The sequence below is a fragment of the Lactuca virosa genome, chromosome 4, assembly GCF_052849685.1.
Source record: "Lactuca virosa cultivar CGN04683 chromosome 4, Lactuca_virosa_CGN04683_v6, whole genome shotgun sequence".
Lineage (NCBI taxonomy): Eukaryota > Viridiplantae > Streptophyta > Magnoliopsida > Asterales > Asteraceae > Lactuca > Lactuca virosa.
This window is the reverse complement of record NC_136429.1, coordinates 102,239,478-102,250,902: the sequence shown is the minus strand read 5'-3', so window position 1 is coordinate 102,250,902 and position 11,425 is coordinate 102,239,478. Positions and strand designations below refer to the sequence as shown.

The 11,425-nt window shown below is 30.1% G+C and overlaps 1 protein-coding gene across 1 annotated transcript; it reads right to left on the bottom strand.

Annotated features, from left to right (window-relative positions):
- Positions 1–6,809: 6,809 nt before the first annotated feature.
- Positions 6,810–7,693, bottom strand: LOC145106808 (Integrase-type DNA-binding superfamily protein). The gene has a single exon (XM_079043738.1). It carries the CDS (start codon positions 7,396–7,398, stop codon positions 6,889–6,891), a length of 510 nt encoding a protein of 169 aa, XP_078899864.1. The 5' UTR covers positions 7,399–7,693; the 3' UTR covers positions 6,810–6,888.
- Positions 7,694–11,425: the final 3,732 nt, after the last annotated feature.

Below are 11,425 nucleotides of genomic sequence, written 5' to 3'. Positions count from 1 at the left end.
TTCTGACAGAATTAGATCTTGATCTTCCATTCCTACAGAATTGTTGTCAGATACGCCCATAATCAAAATTTTGTGGTAATTACCTAATCGAGACCACTGCTCTGTACATAAAAATTATACTGTTAATTTTTCGAAGTTCTGGTTGGAGCAAAAGCCATCAGATTTCTTGTTGGAGAGAAGTTAAAAAATTAACTATTATTAACTATTTTTTCATTGAGGCAATTTATCGAACACATGGAGTCCATGACAGAATCATATCAAACATATCTGAAAAAATGAGATTTACTTAGATTACAGAAATATATGAAGTCAGAGAAGGATAAAATAGAAATATATGAAGTCCAAGAAGGAGAAAATAACAAACCTGATGAATCTAAACTTTGGATTGTGAACTTGATTGCGACCAGCTAAGAAAAACACCTCTAAAATCGAAGATTTGACATTAAGAAAGTCATCCAGAAAAGTGTTCAAGGAAGTGTTGGACTATATTTCATGATCGGTTGTGTTGGCAATTGTACGATAACATGAATGAGAGTGAAGGAAGGATGGAGGACCGGTGACGGGGAGGGTTGCTGGGATGAGTGAAGTTATGACCGACTTCTTTGATTTCTTTTTCTTTTGTACGTGAAGAAGAACAACTAACGTGAGATAAAATAGAGAGATTAGGTCAAACCTATTTATTTTGTTTCCTTAATTGCAAGGATTTTATTAAATGATCCCATTAATTACAAGTGCAAAAAACCAGAAATACCATTTTGATTTAATTAATTATTTAATTATTTGCTAATTTCTGATTGGTGCATTCAGGAGCACAATAGTTGTTAGAAACATTTAAACGTCTCTCTTTATATATATATATATATATATATTAAAACCATGCTAATTGTTGATAATTTTAATTTGATTAGGAAAGAAGAAATTGACTCCACATTTGAGGATATGACCCCATCGGGCTCCACAGTCCACACATACGTGATGACTTTTATCAAAAAGCAGGTTTGATAACATTCAGCCCCTCTATTCCCAACATAACCAATAGGATATCCACTTCACACTCCTCTATATCAATCCACCAATCACCAATTATTTGCATTTTAAAAATGAAATAGGAAAAAAAAATATAAAGTACGAAGGATCTTAGAAAATCATAATTTTGTTATTAGTTAATATTTTTTTTATGTATTATTTATTTATTTATTTATTTTTAAATGATTGGTTAGGGATTAGAAGTCATCTTCATCAAGTTAGTTAATTTGTTTACGTCTAAGTTTAACCCATGACCTCCAATCTAAGAGGTTTCCACCTCTATTAAGACAATTTACAACCCACTTCTATTTTTTCTCCAAAAAATGGAGTAAAAAATGAGGTAAATAGTGTTTCATCTCTAACCCTACTTCATTTTTTTACCCCAAAAAGTATATTCCAGTATATTTCATTCTTCCAACTTACATAGATTGTCAAACACACCCATTCTACTAATTTGGTTTTAAAAAATATATAATCTATATTTTTTTTCATTATAATAATATTAAATAAATAAGATTATATTTATAACACACTTACAAGCTTTTGTAAAATACGTTATCGTTTTTTAAAATTTCAATATGTATTTAACTTTTTATATGAATTTGATGAACAAAAAACAAACTTTATATTTATAACTAATTAGTATTATTTAATATATAACAAAATATTATAAGTATTAAATATTACATTTAAATTATAACTAGTAAGTAAAAATAAACTAGAAATATATAAATATATAAACAGAGGGACTAAAACCGACAACGCAAAGTTCATCCTTATTTTGGGAGAAATGAATACTATAACACCATAATTGGTGTAATACTATTCATATCCCCCAAAATGGGGAATAAATGGGGGAGAGTTGGAAAAGAATAGGGGGAAAATGGGGGGAAAAATGAAAAATAGGAGTGGGTTGGAGATGCTCTAAGTGGATTAGTCATACATTAGCTTTTATGTATTATTTACTAGTAGTTATATTATCTTTCTAAATTAGAAATACAAGTAAATTAGTCATTTCTATTTTTTTTTCATTATCAAAATCTTACGTTAGTAATTACTAGTACGGATCCTTGTCTACTATTAGAGACGAAGAACAAGATGTAGGCATTTACAAAGAGTAAAACCATCAACATCATTGCAATGATGCTAATCTTATAATTGTGTCACAACAGCTTTTGTAATTACCACTCACATCAAAACAATAAAAATTCTCTTTCAAAGTGGATCAACAACTAATTAATAATTTTTAAAATATATCTTAAATTAATTATAATTAATAATGTAATATATATATATATATATATATATATATATATATATATATATATATATTATAATATAATATAATATAATAACCTTTGCATATAAATTTATTTAATCGTTTTACTCATCCATCTATCTATGAGGCATATTTCCAAGCTCTAAACTAATTTGAAACCTCGTGTATTTTCATATTTTCTAATGACTTTCCATTGCTTTTTATAACTATTATTAATTTCTTTAACATCAAACATGTTATATAAACTATTACATGTGACTTTAGATTCTATATTTCTCTCTTTAGTTATTGGTTTTCTTAAAATGTTTCTAGCCATGAATATTTATGCAATGCGTTTATGAAATGTTGCTAACCTTTTGTGTTCATGTTATTCTCTCTACATTGATTTGAAACCCTATGTCTTTTTATATTTTCCACTGATTTTCCATTGCCTTTTAATAACTATTATTAATTTCTTTAACATCAAACATGCTATATAAACTATTAAATGTGACTTTAGATTCTATATTTTCTCTTTTTATTCTTAGTTTCCTTACAATGTTTCTACCCTTGAATGTTTATGCAATGTCTTTATGAAATGTTGCTAACGTTTTGTGTTCATATTTTTCTTTGGTAGATTTCATATAATCATCTATATTCTATATTATACTATAAAAGAGGCATATTTCCAAACTCTACATTGATTTGAAACCCCATGTCTTTTCATATTTTCCAATTGTAATGTTTTGGAAGACAATATTGATTAATCATTCAAACTAAACTCGAAGAAACATAGTTTATGAAGATCAACCGAAAAATAAGTAATGTAATGTGTTCATGAAATGTTACTAATGTTTTGTGTTCGTGTTTTTCTTTGGTCATTTTCATATAATCAAAATTGGAATGCTTTGGAAAATAATTTTGATTAATCATGCAAGCTAAATTCAAAGAAGCATAATTTATGAAGATCAACCTAAAAATAGGTAATGCAAAATGTTTTTCTTTCATTTACCTCAATCATATTATTTTATATTTCCAAAATAAACTTTAAGTTGGATCTATATTTGCTCAAAAATATAGATAACTTAGAGTCAATTATTGTATTAACAATGTTTATTTAAGTTTTTTAATTATACTTTATAAAATTAATTTTTTATTTAAAAATTACAGCTTTATATAACTATTTTTAATGTTTGTTTGGTGTTATGGATATAAATGGTGTTTGGATTTATGTTATAACTAAACAAAAATGGTAAAGAGGTGTAAGTTTGGATTTATGAAAGTTTTAAAGGGTGTTCGTATTATTTAAGATGATTAGTTATAACAAAACGAATGGTTGACGACACTTTACGGTGAGATTCAATTATCTATAATATTAATATTAAGATTATTATTGTTTAAACATTTGATAAATTCAAATTATGTAAATAATTAATTATTGAAAACATTAATATTTGCACACAAAATTTACCAAGATATATTAAAAAAATATGACATGTAATTTTAACTATTGCACCATTTTGATTTAAAACTTATACAATTAATCAATTTCCAACTACTTAACTGTCACTAATTTAATTTTTAAACATTAAAATCATTTGAAATTTTAAATAAAGTGCCTCATTTTTAGTTTTCACATAAAATATATATACTTAAATTATTGATTTCACATACTTATTGATTTGAAAAAACCTATTAACTTTTTTAGCTTCCACTTAACAATCATTAATTTGATTTTAAATATATTAAACTCATTTATTGATTTGAAACTTATACAAGTCATCAAGTTCCAACTAAATAACTATTTTAATTTCATTTTTAGTAATTAAACTCATTTGTAATTTTAATTTTAATTCCAAGTCTTCATACCCAACATAAAATATATTTTGTTATTGATTTTTTACACCATATTGACTACACAACTCTTCAAATTCCAACTAATTAATCACCATAAATTTGATTTTACTTATTTATAATTTTAAATTTAGAGTTAACTATTCAACTTTCAAAATAAAATATATTTAAACTTATTGGTTTATATCAAATAAACATGAAAATGGTTCAAAGACTATTTTTAAACATTTACAAAAAAAAGTATAGGGTTAAATGTAAAACTTAAATCGAAATGTGAAATTAATTAAAAGGTTAAATAAAAACTATTTTTTTACAATAACGCGATCTTTTCCAAATTTATAGCTTTTGAGTTAATTAACGATAACATTAGATTAAAAAAGTTAAAAACTATATTATGTTATTTTGAAAACAATGTTGATATTTGAAACGATAATTATTATCGAAAAAATTATTTTAATTATTTTCATGCATAACATGCATATAAAGACAATTAACATGGTGTAGTTTTAGTTAGTGTTCTAAAAGGCGCACCATGGCGCTCGCCAAGGCGTGCCATTGCGTGAGGTGTGGCTTCGCCATTATGAAAAGCCTTATAACATTGTTGTTAGGCGTGTTGCGTGGCAATGAGTGATATGGCGTGTTATGGCATGTTATGACGTGTGTTTTTTCGTTTGATACACGTTTTTTGCTCTTTGTTATGTCTTTTCTAATCAGGGATACAACTATTATGTTTTTTGTTAACTTTTTGTTATTAGTTATTGATATAACACTTCTATAAACTAGTTATACTTGATATAAATTTATATTTATGTGGTAATATAGTTATAAATTAATATAAAATCGTCGTCTTGCATCACGCCTTGAAAAACGTCATGACTCGTAAAGCTTAAGGTTTAACCTTGCCGCCACGCCACGCCTCACGCCATTTAGAACCTTGGTTTTAATATATCTTTATATTATCATATATTTAAAATATTTTATATCTACTGACCTTGGTTAATTTTTGTACAATGTACGGGTATTTGCCTAGTTATTATGATAAAATGGTAAAATGGTAAAATGATCGTTTTTATCATTCAACACACCGATTCAGAAGTTCTAAACAAACAAAACGTTAAAATTTAGGTCTTAAAAATTCAATCCCTCCTAGAAATTCAAAATTTTTAAAAATTTAGATTTTAAAAATTCAGATAGTGTCAAACAAAGTCATTGTTGTGTCAAACAACCTCAATGTTGTAAACAAACTCAATGTTGTGTCAAACAACCTCAATGTTGTTGAACGATATTGTTTTGCACATAAAAACAAAATTTATAGATGACATATATTTTCGTATATGGTTATCTATGTAAATGATAACTATTTAGATCATTTTCTATTTTTATAGTTATTTTTAGGTAAAATAAAAAAAAATAAAAAAAAAAAACTATTATTATTGTTTTCTTTTATTTCAAAATGGGAACAAAACTAAAAACGTATGGCACATCCGAGATAAAGCTAAAGTGTTAATCGTCAAATGACAAACGGAGCGTCCCACTGTTGACTGTGTCGTCAGCGCGTAGTTTATGGACGTAGGAAACAGGCGCGTGAGGGAAGGAACAGCGTATGCGTATGCTACCTGGAAGCAGTAAAATTTAGACCCTTTCCTTTTTAACGCCGTCACCCCACCACTTTTCATGCTTTTACATTATGCCCCTTCAACTTTTTAGATTCAATAAACAGTCATGTTTCGTCAATCTATTTTACATTTTTTATATCCCCAGAATTCGTATAATTTAGACGTCGACAAATTCTAGTTTTTTGAATAGCCAAATAACACATTTCCTATTATATAACATATATTATTGTAGAATTTAATATAACTATTTTATTTATTATATATTTTTATAGTTTTTTATGTCCCAAATAATGGTACACCGGTTTGGACCCACTATATCAGTGTAGATGAAGATTTATTTAAAATAACGCTACATTAAATCTAAAATATTTAGTAAAATAACGCTACTTTTTATATAACATTCATTTCTAATCATTTTTAAATTAAAATTTTCATTTTTCCATAATAGGTCATTAGTCACTGGATTTACTATTCTAATATTCATTGAATTTAATCAGCAAAAATAATTCCATATCAAATAAATTATGTTTTCAATTTCTTAAAAGTATTATACATACTTTTCTTTCATATTTAATACTATTATTATTGTGAAATCTAGGTAACTTATCATGGATTTGAATTTATATACCACTCAAAGTGTGCATCATCGTAGTTATATTATATAATTATTATTATTATTTCAATATTTATATTATTCTTATATTTAGGCAAATACATTTTTTATGACAACACCAGATAAACCTTTTGAATGTTTTATAATAGGAATAAAATAAAATATTATAATAAAAACTTAATAAAAAGATATTATTATTTTTTTTTATCCATGATACTTTCAAAAATAATTTTCTAAAAGGCCTAGCTCCTCACCAGTCACCACTACCAACATCATAATTTCTATTTTGACGAATTATTTTTGTTATTATGATCATCAGGTAGGTTTCTATGATGGTGATTTTACTTGATACAAAATTCTAAGTTCTGAAAAGAGTGAATGTGCATGAATCATGATAATGGTATCTACTAAATTTGATGATACCTATCAAAAAACATAAGCATCAACATAAAATGAATGATTATTTAACGAACAAGAAGCAACAGAAGAAAAACATTGTCTATTGTCTGCTCCAAATCATTTCATAGCCAAATGGGCGGAGGCTCATTCAAATCTATACCCAATCCACGTCTAACTAGCCCCAGAAATCCCACCGTTTTGACGTCAGAATCGTCTGCCAACGAGAACTCACCGGAGCCTCCGGCGGAGGAGCAGCACCCACCACCATGGCGGAAGTCTTTGAGGACACTAGTACGAAGGAACTTAAACTCACCACCACTGACTACATATCTGGAAGGCTGTTCAGCAACCAACCGGATGTGTTGTTCGGACGGGAAGTTGTTGAGGTTTAGAGACAACGACGGTGGCGGTGGTACTGGAGGCGGCGGCGGCGGCATGGGAAAGTTTGTCTTGGCTTTAGGGCCACGAAGGGAGCGTGCAGCACCGTCGTAAGCCATTGCGGCTTCCTCCGGTGTATCGAAAGTTCCTAACCAGACACGAGCTTTCTTCCAAGGGTCACGTATCTCCGCCGCGTAACGGCCCCACGGCCGCTTCCTTACGCCCCTGTAGTGTCCCTCACGAGGAGACGCCATGAAAGTGAATCTTGAAAGTGGGTGGCTTTAAAGAGAGAGAAAGAGTGGGCGGAAACGGAAATGGATTGGATGTGTTTTTGTTTGTGGGTCAAATTAAAGAGTGTGAAAAAGCGGCAGCGGTGGCCCACCGATCACCGTAATCGACGGCTGGACGGCACACGTCCAAGATAAGCAATTATGGTATCCACAGCGGGATGGTTGGAATTAATTGTACTCTATGCATTAAATGTTGTAAATGATTATAGATTTGTAAATTTGAACTCTGGAAATGAGTAGCCTCTCTTTAGTATACCTCCTTAGGTTAGGGAACATAGATGATAGATGGTAGGGATTAGGGAGGTGGGGGTGGGGGCCTGGATTTTGTGTTGATTATTCTTTGATTCTCTTTTAATCGGCACCGTTGATTTCTGAATCATGGTTTTGTTTGTTTGGTAGGGTTTCGGTTAGGTTGTCGTTAAAGTTTGACTGAATTACAATTATTTGTATGTACGTATTAATTGTAGATGTTTGATAAATGTATTTAGCTTAGAAGTTTATGTTAAATTTTGAATTTTATCTTCATCTTTTATTTTCTCTATAATGAAACTAAGTTCGAGCGATAGAAACTCGGAAATAACACAAAAATAATATCTTCATCTTGTCTTTGGAATTAAATCGAATATCATAAAGCGTTATGAATACCAATATGATGTTTTCTCCTTTACCCAGGGTTCTTGACATTTGACAACACCTTAAAGAATGACACTAAATCTACTCACCCATGTGATGCGAGTCCAACCAGTGTAGGTTTCAGTGCCTAGGTGTCGAGCACTTGCATTGGATTAAGCTCCATATGTAGTGTTCTTAAAGTTCCCATCCGAAATGTTCATGGAGAAATAGAAAAGGTTCTCCTTTAAACGTAAAAGATAATCAATTACAAGTGGAATTCGCTTGCGAGACTAAGCATTATCAGAAAACATTATGCTGAAATGTCGCAATCTTGTGGCATCCACCTTCATTTCATATAATTGTTGTTCAATCTCCTTGTGGCATCATTTATTAACTTCAAAAAAATCCTTAATTAAGACCAAATCCTTAGAGTTATACGGAGGATCCAATGATATGAAGCGAGTAAACCATATACATTCACGTTCCTACCACCATCCTGGTAATTAACGATTAAAGACAATAGTTGAAAATGAATTTAAAGAGTGTTGTATAAAGTAAGGGTGTGTATCAAACCGCATAAACCGCCCGCACCGCACCACATAATACGGTTTAGAACTTTTGCGGTGCGGTTTGTTATATCGTTAAACCGCACTATGCGGTGCGGTTTGTATTTTCAATTACAAAGTCGCGGTTTAAACCGCACCGCATATATATATATATATATATATATATATATATATATATATATATATATATATATATATATATATATATATATATAAAGAAAGTTCATTGTTTCATCGCTAGGATTAATAAAATAGTAATAATTGTCTGATTACAAGTTCGTAAGAGTTAGAATGTTGGTATGGATAAAAATGGATATGTTAATTAGCCTTAAATTAGTGAATATAGTCATACAATAGGAATTAGTTAACAAATGTATTACAGAAAACAACTTGTTTTGAGTTTTTTGCAAAACATTTCTAGTTTCTAGTTTTATATCTCAAAAGATCAAAATGTTTTTTAGATTTTTCAAAAGTTATAAAATGTAGCAACTCATCAAACCTCAAAACCGCACTTAAACCGTACAAACCGCCCGCAACAAATCGCACCGCATAACGCGGTTTTGAACTTCTGCACTGCGGTTTACGGTTTCAAAAAAACTCAAACCGCATATGCGGTGCGGTTTGCGGTTTCGACTTTAAACCACACCAAACCGCACCACGAACACCCTTAGTATAAAGTTTAAAACTACTTTTTTGACATTTTTTTTATGTAGATTCTAATAAAAATTTCAGAATTAAAAGTGTTGTAGATGACTCTATTAAGGGGGTGTTTGGCTTATCTTTTGAGAGACCAAAAGTCCTTTTTGGAAAAGTTGCAAAAAATCAGGTTTTACTGACTTTTCCAAAAAGTCAGTTTTCTTTATATCCAAAATCCAAAAGTAGCTTTTAAAATGTTTTTACCAAACATCTTTCGCCTTTTATCTTTTCCTAAAAGGACTTTTAGCATCTCAAAAGATAAGTCAAACACCCCCTAAAAGGTGTTTGGGCGTGCTTTTTTAAATGGTTTATGACTTATTGACTTTTCAAAAAGTCATGTGTGGTAAACGATAATTTTTCAGTAAAGAAAAATATTTTTTCAAAAAGCCAGGAATTATTGGCTTTTCCAAAAAGTCAATAATGAGTTTGAGAAACAATCCCAAACACGCCCTAATAAAATAGAGACCGTGGTTGATAATTTGGAATTTGTTAATGATGTTGATTGTTTTCCAAATGTTTTTATTACATATAGAGTCCTATTAACTATTCTTATAATTGTTGCATCTGCAAAAATGAGTTTTTCAAAGTTGAAGTTATTGAAGATTTACTTAAGGTGTTCGAGGTCACAAGAAAAGTTGAATGAATTGATTATTCGAATTTCACATGCTTCAACCTTTAAAAATATATCTATTCACATTCCTAACTAAACTATGGACAAGAATATATGAAATAATAAGAGATTTGATTTAAGTTCCACATATATTTAACATGGATGTTAAGGCCGATTTTAGAGAACGAATTTAAACGAATTATTATTATTTTTTTTAATCTTTTTTTACAATTTTTATTGTGATTAGGATTAAGCCATTTAATGCTTAAGTTTATAACGCCAAGAGGTTGATGGTAAGAGTATTAGAGCATCTCCGATGAGACCTTATTTAGAGGTTCAAAAAATTGTTACATCATTATTGATCATCGTTGATACAAGGAAGTGACCCCTGCAATTTTGTGTTATGGATAGCTAATGTTAAGTGTTTTGGAGTAAAAGACCGATGGAATGGATGGAATAACAGTAATTTTATGAGAAGGCCACTGCAAGATAGTTGTCTTTAGCTTCTGTGTACTCTAGTTGAACATGTGCCTTGATATGTATTTTATTAAGATAATATCTTGTGTAGATATGTTGTCAAACGTATGGTGGTATGGTCTATGTTAGATCATCATACTTACGCATGCCCTTATCTTGTAAAATACTCATTCGTTTTACTATAAGTAAGGGTCTTAGGCTAAGATTGAAAGTGTGTCTTCAACTTTAATCTCTTACATCGATTAATGAAAGTGAAACATCCCACTCTTCATTAATAAGAGTAAGGAATCAAGGAAATGTAACAATAAAAATATTATGCACTTATAGTGGCAAAATCGTAATAAACCTTAAATTTTCTGTTTGTATGGAAGTAATACTATTTTGTTATGTTTGATGCATGGCTATATCTTGCACTGTGGTGGATGGAAATGGGAATTTAACATATTATAAGGGCTTAAGTGTCAAAAGGCCAATTTTCCATAGTCGTATAGTTTAGAATCCATAATTAGGGTTCTTATAACCCTAATTCACCACCCTCGGTGGCTCTAGCCTTAGAGAAAGAAGGTTCAAGGGAAGAGAAACAAAAAGGAGAAAACTTTGGTGATTTTTGGGATCTTGAAGCATGAAAGAGGAAAAGATGGAAGAGTCACATGGGCTTAGTGTTAATCATGACTTCTCTAGAGGTAATAACTGTACCCATGAACCCTAGTTTTTGTTTTCATGGCCATTAGGGAACTCGTTTAAAGGAATTGCATGCAAGTTAGGGTTTTATGGTGCTTTTAGGGCCAAACCAAATTATGAGACCCTTGGTCATCATGCCTTGATCATTGCACTCAAATAAGTCCCCAATGCAATCTTATTATGGTATGCATGGATTAAAAGTTGAATCAATTAAGGTTTATATGCTCGCAATAAACATAACGCATAAGGTGGACATACGTCGTGCGTAGTGTCATGGAATGTTGATGGTTTCTAGAATCATGATAGGAATACAATGCGTTCATGAGGTGGAACGTGACGTGTAAGATCA

Coding starts and splice junctions, on each gene's coding strand:
- LOC145106808 (XM_079043738.1), bottom strand. CDS start 7,398: ATGGCGTCTCCTCGTGAGGGACACTACAGGGGCGTAAGGAAGCGGCCG.